Source organism: Sceloporus undulatus, chromosome 4 (assembly GCF_019175285.1).
Source record: "Sceloporus undulatus isolate JIND9_A2432 ecotype Alabama chromosome 4, SceUnd_v1.1, whole genome shotgun sequence".
NCBI classification, from domain to species: Eukaryota; Metazoa; Chordata; class Lepidosauria; order Squamata; family Phrynosomatidae; genus Sceloporus; species Sceloporus undulatus.
This window is the reverse complement of record NC_056525.1, coordinates 37,709,463-37,724,915: the sequence shown is the minus strand read 5'-3', so window position 1 is coordinate 37,724,915 and position 15,453 is coordinate 37,709,463. Positions and strand designations below refer to the sequence as shown.

At 40.3% G+C, this 15,453-nt stretch overlaps 1 protein-coding gene across 1 annotated transcript; it reads right to left on the bottom strand.

The window, feature by feature from the left end:
• Nucleotides 1-2,570: 2,570 nt before the first annotated feature.
• On the bottom strand, nucleotides 2,571-15,083 carry AAR2 (AAR2 splicing factor). Its single transcript, XM_042465723.1, has 4 exons — nucleotides 15,022-15,083; nucleotides 9,797-10,595; nucleotides 6,801-7,030; nucleotides 2,571-2,767 (listed from the first exon to the last, which is right to left on the bottom strand). Exons 2-4 carry the CDS (start codon nucleotides 10,551-10,553, stop codon nucleotides 2,600-2,602), a joined length of 1,155 nt encoding a protein of 384 aa, XP_042321657.1. The 5' UTR covers nucleotides 10,554-10,595; nucleotides 15,022-15,083; the 3' UTR covers nucleotides 2,571-2,599.
• Between the last annotated feature and the right edge of the window lie 370 nt (nucleotides 15,084-15,453).

Sequence of the window (15,453 nt, the reverse complement as noted above, 5' to 3'; positions counted from 1 at the left end):
TGCTTGGCACCTTTTCCAACTCTATAATATCTGTGGCAGGGAAATGAGTTGTTGATAATGTTCTAAATATAGCTCTCAGAGATGCCTATAAAACGCATTACAATTCCTGATCAGGGTGTTAATTTCTCTTTGAGTCAGTCTGGTTTACCACATAAAGCAAAGCATGCTTACTCAAATATAACAATGTTTAATGGGACTTAGTCCAATGTATGTGTGCCAAGGATTACATAAAAATGCAGATTTTAGACAATCCATTTTAGAAGTACAGCAACCCCTCCCAATTCATGGGGAATCTGTTCCGGACCCGCCCACCCTGCAAAAATGGCAACTCACAAATATTTGAGTCCTGCTGAAAATAATGGTGAGTGTGCTTTGGTGCATGCTGCCATTTTGTCCCACCCTGTTTGTCCTTCCCACAAACAGCGAGACCACAGACTCCAAGTCCACAAAAAAGGAGGGACAACTGTACAATCTCACATACTGGCTGCATTACAAACATACTGAGCATGATTTAAATAATTTCTCAGTAGAACTCATGCTCATATTTTGCCCTTCCTTTTGCCTCCAATATAGACATGAGATTAGAAGCATCCATTTTCATTTTCAACTAGCCAGGTTGTTGTTGTATGCAAAGTAACACAATCTGCAATTAGTTTTTTTTCTAAACAAACCATCATAAAACTGAAATTTACAACCCTGATCTGTTTGCACAAGCCATAATAAAATCAAGCTAGTTTATACACAGTGGCAAAGTACAGGTAGTATGGAAACAGAAGGTAATCCTTCAACCTCCTCTTTGCAGCCAGAAAGAAAGTGGGCAGCAGGCTTGCATGCATCATGTTAAACAATGGTGGAGCTCTAAATCTGAGCAGGCCACTGTATACATACAGTGGGAGCAAGCTTGTTTTCTGCTGTTCCAGAGAACAGGACCCGGAACAATGGATGCAAGCTACAGGAAAAGAGATTCCACCTCAACATTAGGAAGAACTTCCTGACAGTAAGGCCTGTTTGCCAGTGGAACACACTGCCTCAGAGTGTAGTGGAGTCTCCTTCGTTGGAGGTCTTTAAGAAGAGGCTAGATGGCCGTCTGCTGGGGATGCTTTGATCTGGATTTCCTGCATGGCAGAGGGTTGGACTGGATGGCCCTTGTGGTCTCTTCCAACTCTATGATTCTATGAAAAACAGGTCATCCCAACCTACATTAGGCCCAACTTCTGATTTTTATGATGGGTTTTGTAAATATAAAAGGACAGAACTTCATCAGCTCTGCAGATGATTAGTAGCAAATTGCATAACTATAGTATTTGAGTACCAGCTAACACTGACTATGAGTCAGATGCTTTACTTTAAAGGTGAGAGGCATGAAACAGCATTTCATCCTCATTGCAACAGTGTTACCAAAAATCAAGCACACATTTTTAATCACTTATAAAAGACTTTAGGGATATTTTGTAGGAAAATGTAATACAGGAAGATTTCTTGTGTGCTGAACACTGACACACAGGTTATCTTGTTAGATACACATACCAACATTTGAAGGAGCCTAACAGCCTAAAAAGGAATAAAAAAGAGTAACAACTAAATCCATACACAGTAGGGATTCTTGTTTGAAAAATTCAGCAGAATCCTGCACCCCAGAGAAAACATTAGAAGATAACAGGTAGCATGCTTGCTACAGGCTGTTTTATAGCATTTTCATTTTCATTCCTCTGGAGTTACAACAGAAAGTCACTGTCTGCCCTAAAAGTATAAATAAATAAAAATGTTCCATATAGCTTTTTAGTAACAACCTATGGGCATGGATACTGCCACAGAATAAAGATGGTTTCCCCACTTTATTTATCTGTGTCCCACGGAGATTTCAGCTATTCTGGAAAAAGGCAAGGTTAAGCTATACGGTAGGAGTACAAAAGTGATGAAGAATTCCAGTGCACTTAGTTTGACAGGCATTTCTACCAGGCAAATTCTGTTAAAAGAAAATACTTTGAATAAAAGCAAAACTTAGAGATTTATAATAAATGACAATGCTGAGTTGTGTGTGTGGAGTATTCAATATTAATGAAATCCCTCTATTCAGCATTGTTGAACTCTGGCATCTTCCAGATGGTGTACAGCCTTCTGAATACAAGACCATTCAAATGTTTTCCCATTTATATAACATGACACAGAATAACCAAATCAAGATTTTTTTTTAAAAAAGCATTGTCTCAAGTCAAGCTCTTCAACAAATGGAAGGGTATCCCTCCATATTATTAGAAGGTACATGATACAATCCTATATATTTATAAAGTAGTATCCTCACTGGGACTTCTTCCCAGGTACGTTTATATGGGAATGTGCTTACAGAAGTACTCAGACAGAAAAAAAAGCTTTTGGATAACATGACACAATTTGGTTGATGATCTAGATGTAATCTAGTCTTTGTTTCCTAGAATATCTATTTCCAGCAAGAAAGACATTTGCTGTCTTACTGGATTTTTTTTTATTTCTAGTTCCAGGCAAGACTGATGAATTGGATGTCATAAACTGGCACGTTTTCACTAAAAGACGTAAAAGAATATAAAAGACAGTTTTAAAATCATCAGACAGTTATTCTCATTTAATCCACAAGAGTTCCTTCTGGTAGCTCTACTACTACAGGGGCACAGTCCTCTGGCTCAGCCTCAAAGTCCCACTTGAATTTCTTGGTTAGATGAGCTTTAAAGCGCTCTGCCTTCTTTGTCAGACTCCTGTCAACAGCAGGGCTACATGTATAGGAAAAGAACACCTAGAAAAGCATAAAACAAGTGTTTAATAAAAGAATTTATACAACAACAAAATAAAATAGTGTCTCCTGTAGATGTCTCATACAGACATATACTGTATTTTTGTAAAGATCAAGTTAATGGAGGTGACCTTATCAACTGATTTTTATTCTGTGAACAGAACTGGTTGTTAATAGAACTGATTAATTATTTAAATCTGATTCTCAACCCTTATTTTGAATTGGGCATTTCATTCTGTCACATACAAACCTGTTAACGTTTCACACAAGCATTTTCTTCTGTTTCTTTTGACCCATCACATATCTGTTAAAATCAAGCAGAACTCCTAAGTTCATCAATTTTGCTACTGTGCTAAATTTGTTTCGCATAATTCATTTCCAAAGCAACAGACTGATGGCCAAAAGAAAATTCATTTCTATTGCAAGATGAAATAAAGGATAAAATGTGCAAGGGAAGAATATATGGACAGAAACAGATGGATTTAAAATCTATAATGAATACACAGAAAATTAAACATGTGGTTCATTGTTTTGTGCATGAGAGTCACTTCTCTTTGTTCATCATATCATGAAATGCCTGTTTCTATTTAAAAGCCTTACTTTATGAAATAATTCTAGTATTAGAAAATGGAATGCTGTAATTTTATTTCACCTTCTTCATCAGCACAGTAAAGTACATAGGAAACTGCCATTTGCAAAAGTAGTTTTTCTTTTCTTTCTTGCTACTGGGTGGGGTTGAAAATTTCTGCATGTGAAAAAACTGGCTTTCTGGGCACTAACACACACACACACACCCTGATGAGCGTGTAATGATTTCAAAATATGTTTTTACACTTCCTAGATGAGAATGTGTGCTAAAAAGACATACAGTATCTATAAGATGTTTCAGACTTCAAGTTGTGTCCTTTTTTGATGCACTCTTCTCCTCCAGCCCAATTGTGCACTTGTTTATTCCTGCTATCCTAACAATCTGCAATGCTTTACATGAAATATGAACCTTTATTTTCTGTAACTTTAATCTGTCATTCAATGTACTACTTCTTTTTCTCTCTTTTTTAAAAAAAGATCATGCATTTATAACATGGTAAAAATTTTGCATTATTTAGTCTCCCATAACTTCATACATAAGGCCAGACATTCTAATTCCTTGGCACAAAATGCTTCCAGAGTAAATTGAAGCACCATTATCACTAAAAATGTTCAACCTTAAAAGTTTTTCTGTATGTTTTGTGCTTTGGCCAAGAGTACAAGGTTATATACCTGGCACTCATGGTGGGAGGTGGACTCTAAAGGGCAAACAACAATAAAACCGTTTTGGTTAGTGAGGTGAGAGGATACATTCTGTAGTGCAGCCATTTTTACTCTTTCATCTTACCAAATTCATTTTACCAGTGTCCTCTGACAGTGCAAGGTAAACCTTAAAGCAGTAGGAGTACATGAATGATAACTGGATTGAAGAGTTTTGCCATTTTTAACAGTAATTCTGCTTTGAAAAGAACTTTATCTTAATATTTATAGCATCTCCCACTATTCACCAAATATTAAAAATCTAGGAAAAAGGTATATTCCTTCTTTAGATGCCTGACAAGTCCCATGTCATCATCATCACACTTCAGTGGCATTCATAAACTGAAGGAAGTAAATGAAAGCCTCAGTCACTGTGTGGAGACAATGTGTATCCACATCTTGCTTGGGAATACATAAATCCTTCCCATGTTGCAGGAATCAAAGTACTTTACACAGGATTTATTCTATTTTATTTGCACAAAAACTCTGCAAGCTAGGTTAAGATGAAAAATGATGAATAGTTGGAGTGAGCAGGGATCCAAAACTAGATTATAGTGGCACTCTTCTTACTTCTGGAAACATCCGTGTTTTGTTAGGAGCATTTGCCTGGGTTAAAATGGTCAAGATAGCCAATGGATTATCTGCAGTTGTAGTTTCTTTCAGGAGCTTTAATCAAGCCTCCAAAGAGATACAAAAGCAGGCTAACATTTTCTTAGGTCTTTCAGATAATCAGATACAATTCTAGCTGTAAAATGGCTGTAGTATTTTCAACTGCCACCTGCTGTCAACAACTCTTGTTTATATTTGTCGTAAAGAAGCTAGGAGATACCTCCTCCAGCTGTCTGGTAAAAGAATTACACTGCCTCTGCCTCATTACAGCATTACTGAAGATGAATGAGCCATAATTATTACATAGCCTGATTGGATTTCAATTTGTTTACAAGACTGTTGTAACAGTTTCCAGAATGACAAACAGGAAACAGCTAAATTGTGTGGCTAGAATTCAAAAGTTCACACTCAATCTTCTTTGCATAAATGGGGGTATTTGGCTCCATTTCTCAGCACAACCCCTATTCTCCTCAAAGGCTGGTCTTAAATGTCTGTAGACTCCCTGGAGCAACACTGAATGGGACACGAAGGCATGCTGATTGGAAAAATTGGTCACTGGTATGATGCACATGAAAAGGCCTCTAGATCCTGGCCTTTGTATACTTTCCAACATTATTTCAAGTTTTCCCACTCAGAATACAGGCAGCACATGTCTACTATGCAGCAACATATGGTTCGTTTTATTTTTGCGATGATCAGCTGTCCAATACCTATGACTAAAAGGAGTATGTCAGGACTAAGACAGAATACCAAAGGCTGAAATTAAGCTACTCAGGGAGGCTGTGGAAATCACTGAAGGTGTTTAAGTAAAGGCAAGACAGGCATTTGAAAGAAATGCCTTAGACTTGGGATTTTATTCACTTATTGAGATTAGATCCATCCTAACCATTAGCATAATCAGGAAGGCAAGAAAAAAAATCTCAAAAGAGAAGCAAATCACTATTCAAACGTAGTACATTTTTAAAACCATCCATATACAGAGTAATTGGACATGTAACACTGATGAGTTGGATATGGCCCATCCCTCCACTGCTGTAGTTTATTTTATATAATAATTATGAACTATATCTCACTATATACTAGGAGAGAAAATGGTGAAGCGTGGGTATTCACATTACACAGTGAATCCTTCCAGTTCTACAAGCCAGTTCTAATAAAAACCAAGAATGTGTATGTCCTGTTTGTCTTTCATTCTGATATTTTACTGCGTCTGTGAAATAGAACTTGCTTTCATCAATACTTCAACATTAAATATAATTAATTATACAAGTTTGAAAACCAAACCTGTTTTGACAGGTTTGACATACTGTGTACTGTGGCCCCTAGACTCACTTTACTGGTATATAAATATACTCCTGTTGTATGATTTAGCAGAAAAACTCTATAAAACCCAGAGATTCTGTTCTTTTTCAAGATGCTCTGGCTTGTAACTATTCATGCTCCCACATTCATAAAAATAATACATGACATAACTAAGATATCCTATAGCCATAGAGAAGCACATCTGAGCTTTTTACCAGGTGATCAAGGCGTTGAATAGCCCCCACAGTTTTTCTGAATGTGCTGCTACTTCAAACAAAGACCTCCAGTGTTCTTTAATAAGGAGTTTGCCATATCAAAGAATAAGGCTCAATCTGGCAGATGTTCTCTATCCTGCTGATCCAAAGGGACAACCCTTTGAACTTTGACTCAACACTCAGTGCTGCTTTAAACTGCATGCCCAGCCTATCATGCATATTTAAGGAAATATAAAAAGCAAAGCCAGCACATAAAGGGTTTCCCAGACCTATGACATTCAACAATTTGGAATAAGGGTATAAAATTGCACAGGATAATGCCACATGATACATTTCATGAAAACCAATTATGAAAAAGCAGTGGGAAGAAGAGAAACATGGCTGATCTTATTGGGCATAACTTATGATGGCCTTCACAACTAGTTATATCAAGAGAAAAATACCATTTTGTTTTAATGGAGCATTTCTGTCTGGGGTTTACTTTTAAAATTTGTTTCTAACATTTCTGGGATCCAATTATTTTTATGCTGCCAACATCTCAATTTAATCGGTTGTAGAATTCTTAGGAAAATTATCCACTTTACTGCTCCTCTACTTATATAACACTGAAACATTTCCCTTACCTGTAAGGTGTTAGTTAAAAAGTTATCTTGGGACACTATATCCACAAAGAAGTCAGCTGGTATTTCACTGAGTTGGTGGTACAGGACAGAAATGAGATTGGAGAACATGGCTTGATGCTTCACAATGGCATCTTCAGACCTGCATAAGAGATTCAGGAGTTTTTTCCAGTGCTCAAATGCATCGTATACATTCCCAATCAGGAAACAGATAAAGGCAAACTGGAGCTCTCCTAGAAACATAGAAACAAGAGAATATTTGGAGGATGGGAAATGAATAACAAATTAGCTTCTGTTCTGGTGCCACAACTAAAGGGCACATGCTTTTCTTATTTGCTGCATTTTATACTACTCTTCCATCCCATTTCTAGGATAATTTACAAAGAGATTAAAACAAAACATAAACAAAAATTATTATAAACTAAAACCCACAGCTTTATGGAAGCAGTATAGAACAACCAACAGGATGAAAACTGTACCCTAATCTGAGGAAAATCTAAGAAAGATTTTTGTCAGGCACTAAAGGACAATAAAGTAAATATCAGGAAAACCTCTCTGAGCATTCTGCAGTTAAGATATTACCACCACACAGTCCCTTGTTCTGGCTCTCCTCTTTCTCATCACAAATGATGAGGGTACTGTGATGATCCAACTATGGTGACCACACTTCTAACCAGCAACTGTGGTGATCTTACTTCAAAATTTCCATCCTCTTCCCATGAGAACGCTGCCATGAGGATTCTGCAGTGGAACCACTTCCTCCAAGTCTGTTCCTTTTATAGTGGCTGTAACTTTTAGAATCCAGCTCTTTTGTAACATAAATTATTATCTAACATATATTTAATAATAATTTTGTTTTTAATTGCAATCAAGTCAATTTATGGTGACTTTATGAACGATAGACCAATTAATCTTAAAACAATACACAGTCTTTGGCACCCAAACCTTCCACCTCCCTCCCTGACTTTTTCCTAACCCAGTATCTGACTCTCACACTCCTCACTTTCATCATCTCATCCTTATGCTAGTTTACCCAATATTCTACTGTTGTCACTCAGTCTTCATAAACACTCCTACTCCTACATACGTTCCAACATAATATACTACAATATCAGAACATAAATCACAATATAATCAAAGTAATGTCCCAGACACCAGCAAAAAAATTGGTTGAAGATCTTTTACCATGGTTCCTAAACCTTCAAAGGCTTCAAATGTTAAAACTATCATTCTTCATTGGATCCAAACTAGACTGGAAGCTAGGGTGGTTGGCACATGTAACAGCTGATACACCCAGTTCTCATTAATACTGTACCGGCTGCATTTTTCACTAACCAGAGTTTTCAAATTGTGTTCCAAGGCATCCACATGCAGAACACATTAAAGAAGATTACTAAACCATGGTTAACTGAGGTCAAGCCCCCTTTTTCCAAGTAGGGTAGCAGTTCATGTACCACCCACCACACCACAAGCTGCCAATTTGCTCCTTTAGATGGAGTATTTCTTCTGGCATAGGATGACCACCACAGTTAGCCCTCCATATTGTTGGATTCTACATCCATGGATTCAACCATCCAGAGCTTGAAAATATTCAACAATAAAAACTTCCAAAAAGCAAATCTTGTTTTGCCATTTTATGAAAGGGACACCATTTTATTATGCCACTGCATATAACAGAACTGAGCATCCACAGATTTTGGTATTCACAGGTCCTGAAACCAAACCCCAGAGGACACAAGGGCCCATGTACAGTATGCCTCTGAGCAAAGAAACTTAATGTCCTCTATCTTGTCCACCTTTAGACTGAGTTTACTCACCCTCAATCAGTAAATTATTACTATCTTTAGAATAGTTTTATCTGCTCTAGGGTCGAGTCCACCCTTCCCTTATGCAGGAGATCCATTCTGGGACCCCTCCCCATGTAAGGGGAATTCCGCATATGCTTGAGCCCCATCTAAATGAATGGGGCTTGTGCATGCAGTGGCGTGGCGGCTCCATTACCCCTTATGTGGCACGCTGCTCATTTTCCCAGCACAGTGCACACTGCACCTTGGCCTATGAAGATACCACTAGCCCCAGCCTCTTCCCAGGGTATATGCTCTTTCAGAGTACAAAGAGTAATCATGGGTAGTACCCATGTGGATTCCCAGTGCTTTGTCTTTCTGGGGGGAAAGGGCAAGGGAGCAAAGGTGGCTCCCAATGGCTTGAGGAAAATTTGCATTACTGGTGAATGGTTCACTTAAGATTTCTCTCTTGATCTATTCCTAAGGCTCAGAATGGGTCAGGCTCAGAAAACATAACATTATCAACAGGGGAACTAGTGATGAACCTTAATTTGTGCTCAACCTCTACACACCCTCTGACAGTGATTTCTGAGGTATGGAGAAGATAGGAAACTGTACAGGTAAAGTCAGAGCATCTGTGCTGCTGAGCATCTTTCTGGGCAGGTACACTTTGCCTTGGCAGCAAGATTTATGGAGGCCAAAATATAATGCAACTCAATCAGCACAGAGAACTCAGCACATGTAAAAATCTTAATTACTTAAGAAAACTGATTAAGAGGATTTTACTGAACATATGTTTAGAGCAAAATGTTTTACTTTTGTGTAAATTAAGAGAAAGAAAAGGATTTTATAGCCAATACTAATCTTCCTGGCTTTAATCTCAAAGAGACTACTGTCATCCCAGCCAGCTTTCAAAATTCTCATCAAATGATATTTACAGGATGTTACATAAGTACATTCCTTAGACCAGGGATATACCTATAATTTTTACTGATTTCAAAGGGTGACAGCAGATAACTGCAAATACCAGTAGTTCTCAAATGGTGGGCAGGACCCTGTGTGTGTGTGTGTGTGTGTGTGTGTGTGTGCGCGCGCGCGCGCAAGAGTTGCTCAAGGGAAGTGTGAGGCATTTTAATTCAAAACTAACATACACATTGCAGAGTTATTTGGAAAGCATCATAAAAATCAACTGGTGTGAAGGTTGATTTAACTCACCAAGCAAATCCTGGGAATTGCTAGCATATTGTTTATTGATCACAGTCTCTAAGGCATAGCTTAAGTCCATGCTATGCCTGGTAACTTCCTCAGGTGTAGCCCCTTCAGGGTACATTTGCTTGGGTATTTCTGTGAATCTGATCTCAGTACCAGCTTTCAGTTGCATTTGAGGCAGCCGCGCCAGACCTTCTGCATAACTCTTGCACTCTGTGTCATACCGGGGCAGGTTCTGTTCAACCCGATCTTTAGTATATTTCCCAGCCAGAACAGGCAGAACCTCTGAAAAAGCACATATTTGTCCACTTTCTGGCTGTAGCTTTTGCATCACATCTTCATTAATGTAATTTGTGAGGGAGATCCACTTCTTAAGGGTGCTATAAGGGTAAGGACCTAGAAATTTGTCCATCTCCTGGAGATTGGCTCTCATTGCTTCAGTTTCACTTTCAGGTGCTGGGGTGAGATCCACCTCTTCTTTCACTCGGTCCCAATGTAACACTCTTAGATCACGCTGTTGCAGGTTCAAAAAGAAGCCAGTGCGAGGACCACTTTCTTTCCTATTGTTCTGATCAACAGAGCTGTAGTGAATGAAATGAATACCTGGGGGTATCATCTTCACCCCACGGAACTTGGGGCCCACTTGCCAACTGTTGTAGTCAATGCCAAACTCTGTTCCTTCAGGCACATTTAAAATTACAACAGTGGCACCCTCAAAAAAGAGCCGCTTGGCCAGGTCTTGATCCATCTGCATTTCTGCCATCTCTTCTGTTCCCTTCTTACACTACAGCTTCTTACAAGAAGGCTAGCAAGAGGAAACAAAATATATTTGAATTTGAACAATCAGCATGAGACCTTTATTACTTGTTGTTGTTGTTAACATTTATTTCTAGAGCACTGTAAAGTTTGAATAGCGCTTTACAGGATAGAGATCAAGCTAGAATAAAATAGTAATAAAACCTGCCATATGGCATACTATCGAAAACATCAGCATTACAAAATACAAACACCTCTAAAATAGTACAGCAAAAGTAAAGTGGGCATATAGGCATCATAACGTATTAGCAACTGGTGATATGGAATGCTTCTCTGGCATGAGCATGGTTAAAACATTAAGGAAAGCTAACTGCCACAAGAACATAATTCTTAAATTTACCAAATTGTGAGGCATATACTTTAAACTGTAGGACCCATCCAAACCAATTTGCTGCCTGAGGCAAGGGACAAGATATAGCCTCTTTTCTTACCACATGGAAGCTGAAAGGACTGACAAATAAAACTCACTTCAATGCTGGGGATGACAGAAGTTTGATGTCTTGGCGGGGAGGGGGAAAGTATTTTTTACTCTGTTTGCAAGGATAATGGTCCAGAATACGTAAGGGAATGCCTTCTTCTGTACTATCCGTCCTGCACTCTAAGGTCCTTGGGGAAGAATCTACTTCAGCCAAAAAAAATCTACCCAGAGGGCCTTCTCCATTGCTTCTCCGAAGCTATGGAACGACCTGCCGAAGGAGATCTGCCACATTTCTACAGCCTTTCAGAAGGCTCTTAAGACAGATCTCTTCCGGCAGGCCTTCCCTATCTAGTTCCTCTTCCTGTTTACTGTGACTCACATCACTCTGTCCACCAATTCTTCTCTTAAATTTAATGAGAAGAATTAAATTAAAATTAATTAAAATTAAATTCTTGCCTCAAGAAGAGGAGCCCTCCCTCCGTGTCATCATCAGATCTGGGCGGGAGTGAAAAGGACAGGCCCAATTCCATCAGGTCTAGCTGTGAATTCTGTGACTCTCTTTTATATTATTGTATTGTATTATATTGTATTGTATTCTCTGTATTTTTTATTGCTGTAACCCACCTGGATTCCTTGTGATTGGGCGGGCTGTAAATAAATTATTACCATCATTATTATAGGGTTTTTTACTCTGTTTGCTAGGATAATGTTCCAGTTTTTCCATGGAGGGGAAGCTCTGGGGAACATTGTGCTTGTACAAAATTAAGAGTTTTCATAAGTACATCCAATAAATGCAATCCTACATGTTAAATAAGTTATGAATCTAATGTTGCTAAAACAATCAAATATATTTTAATCCCCATTCCTACTTCCTGTTTCCAAGAACAAAATGAAAAGAGAACTTTAGCGGATTCAAAATTTCCATATTTCCCCCCTTTTAGTGAGAAAGCAGCTTAACCCCGTGCTAATGGAGGCAGAAATAAGGCAATTTGACACTGCTTTAACTGTCATGGCACCATCCTAGGGAACCCTGGGATTTATAGTTGTTGTGACACCAGATCTTTCCGACAGATAAAGCTTACCTATCCCACAAAAGTAGAAATCCCAGAATTACATAGCATTGAGCTATGGCAGTTCAAACGTCATGCCCACTTACATTACTTCTGTAGTGCAGATGCAGTCTTACACTGCTCAAGATGCAACTAGAAAAACCTAAGTTTGATTCAGAATAAAGCAGCTTCACCAAAACCTCTCTTGTTGCCTTTCATTTCACTGTGAATGTGACAAAAGTCCCAGCTGCTTGTTCATGACCTGAATTCAGTAGTTCTTAGCAACAGCTAAGCTATACCAATATGCAGCTAAACTGAATTACTGCAGACTCAAAACCAACAGAACTCTCCCATGTACAAAAGGATTTTGTGGTACCTTTGAGACTAACTGTGCAAAAGTAGTGGTAACGTAAGCTTTCGTAGATTTACTCTATGAAAAGACAATGATGCTATGAAAGGTGGAAGAGAGTAGAAAGAGAGGAAAACTACATGCTAGATCAGTGGTTCCCAACCTTCCTAATACAGTTTGACCCTTTAATACAGTTCCTCATGTTGTGGTGACCCAAACCCATGAAATTATTTTCATTGCTACTTCATAACTGTAATTAAAAAGGTGTTTTCCAATGGTCTTAGGCGACCCCCATGAAAGGTTAATAATAATAATAATAATAATAAAGGGTCATTCAATCCCCAAAGGGGTCCCGACCCACTGTGCTAGATGGTTGGACTCAATCAGGGAGGACCCAGGCCTGGGCCTGCAGGTCCTGAGTGAGACTGAGGGCAGGAGGTCTTGGAAATGTCTTATCAACAGGGGCGCCATAAGTCGATGTCACCTTCAGGTCAGTTAGCAACAACAAAGTCAAAATGTACGGCAGTGTTGGTCCCTGAGAGAGAGAATACCATGGATGGACAAGTAGACAAGCAAATGGCTTCTAGAAGAGATCAAGCCTGAACTGTCTCTGGAAGCTAAGGCCTGTTACAGACATCCAAAATAAAGCTGCTTTGAGTCACAGTGGAGGTATTGTGTTTCAATGATGCATGTGTCCAAAGAGTCCAGAAGTTGCATCAAAGCCATGCTCCAGCCCTAAGGACTGGAGCATGGCTTTGGTGTGGGTTCTGGACTCTTAGGACGCATGCATCACTGAAACACCATACCTCCACTGTGACTCGAAGCAGCTTTATTTTGGATGTCTGTAACAGGCCTAAGATGACTAAATTGAGGCTGTAGTATTAGGTCTCATGAGGAAAAATGTCAATAATGCTAGGAAAGAAGGAAAGCAGTAGAAAGAGAGGAAGACCACATGCTAGATTGTTAGATTCAATCAGGGAGGATACGGGACTGAACCGCAGGACCTGAACTGAGAGGCTGAGGGGGGGGGGCAGTTTTCTGATGTCTCATTCACAGGCTTGCTATGAGTCAAGGTCAGCAAGATCTCTTCTGTTAACAAGAACAAGACTTGGTCTGCTTCCTCAGATGCATGGCCTTGATGAGAGAAGAAAAAAATCTAGGAAAACAGAAAAGAAGGAGGCAAGGGGAAAGGCCGCTATTGGAAGGGCTTCTGTCTCCCCAAGGAGAACTTGTCCCGTTGACAGCTGCCCAAAAAGTGCAGAAGTTCACCTGCAGAAATCAAAAACACAGCTGTGGTAGTCTGGAAAATCAGTATGCATGCATTTGAGGAAATAGACTCAGGTCTATGAACGCTCATACTACCAACAGGTGCAGTGTCTCATCGCTGAGGAGGGTGGACCTGCTGAATGGTTTTCTCACTGCTATTAAAACATTTATTTATTTATTTATTTATTTATTTATGTATTTATACCGCGCCCTTCAGCCCTATCAGAGTGGCTTACAATTATTATTTTTAATCAGACAGTTCCCTGCCCTCAGGCTTACAATCTAAAAGACATGAAACAAAAGGAGAAGGGAATGGTGGAGGGAAAGGGGATGAGGTCCAGTGGTTCTTCTCTCCCTCTGAGGCCTGGACCAAGGCAGATGGATTGGAGGGAGGGCTCTCTTTCTTCAGTCTTGATGAAAAGAGAAGAGCAGCCACAAGGGAGGCAAACTGAAGGGATTTAGTGGGATCAAACATTGATTAGAATGGGGGCTATAGTTAAGAAATCAGAAGAAGACTAAGAATGGGGAGGGTAGCTATGGAAGAACTAGAAAAGATCCTAGAGAGTAAAGATATACAACAGAGCATTAAAGTTAGCATTGTCCAAGCCTCTATATTTCCCATTACTATGTTCAGGCATGAGAGTAGTCAGCTAAGAAATTGGCTCGGAAGAAAACACACTCATTTGAGATGCGATGCTGGAAAAGAGTGCCAAGAATACCATGGGCAGCCAAAAGACAAACAAATGGATCCCAGGATAGATCAAGCCTGACCTGTCCCTGGAAACCTAGATCGTCAAATTGAGGCTGTTGCACTCTGGCCATATCATGAGAAGCCAGGACTCACTAGAAAGGAAGACAATGCTAGGAAAGGTGGAAGGCGGTAGGAAGTGAGGAAGACTCACTCGGCCAGGCGGGATATGCTGCCAACCTCTTTCTTTCACTTAGGTCCGACACACACCGCAGAAATAAGCCACTCTGAGACGGGGCTTTCACCGCCCTGGGAACCCTGGGAATTGTAGTTTATTGCGGCAGCAGGGCTCTCAGATTAGGCGACATAGGTCACAAAACGACAGTTCCCAGAAGCCCCTAGCACTGCGCCAGGGCAGGTAAAGCCGTCTAGAACGGGACTGTTCCTGCAGCGTGTGTTGGACCTTGGTCTCAAAGGGGATCAAGATTCCCTCCGAAAGGCCTCAGCAGCTGCGGGAGGTGGAAAGGGAAGGGCAGCCACAAGGGGAGCAGGCGGAGGGGGTTCAGCCCTCTGCCCAGCCCGGTCGCAGCGACGGAGGGAGGGAGGGAGGCAGCCAGCCCCTCGGGCGGAAAACCAGCCACGTACCTCGCTCTGAGCGCTCCCAGCTTGGAGAGCAACTTCCGGTCAGAGTCGGACGGCAATAAAAAGGACGCACGGAACAACTTCCGGTCTGGTTAGAGAAAGTGGCCGGTCGGATCCCATGACCGAGTAACTTCCGGCCCTGGGCTGAAAGCGGCCGGGGTGAATAACCATCATAATAGTGTAATGTTATGTAGCAGATGCCCGGGGTGTTGGTCGTAGGGCTGCCCTCATTAGCCCCGCCCCCTCAGGCAATGGCCGGGCGTCCTCCTTTTCCAGGACGTTTCATGATTCTGCAGCACTTGGTTTGGCACCAGTTCAACTGCCCTGGCTCACTGCTATGGAATTCTGGGAATTGCAGTTTGTTGTGGCACCCCTGGTTCCCAGAATTCCCTAGCACTGAGCCAGGGCAGTCAAAGCCGTCTCCAAGTAGATTAT

Bases quoted from the DNA above. Each gene is read 5' to 3' on its own strand.
- AAR2 (XM_042465723.1), bottom strand. From the start codon at position 10,553: ATGGCAGAAATGCAGATGGATCAAGACCTGGCCAAGCGGCTCTTTTTT. The intron at 7,031-9,796 runs GTGAGTTAAATC...CTATGTTTCTAG, and splicing joins CAATTCCCAGGATTTGCTTG to GAGAGCTCCAGTTTGCCTTT. The intron at 2,768-6,800 runs GTAAGGGAAATG...ATGCTTTTCTAG, and splicing joins TTTTAACTAACACCTTACAG to GTGTTCTTTTCCTATACATG.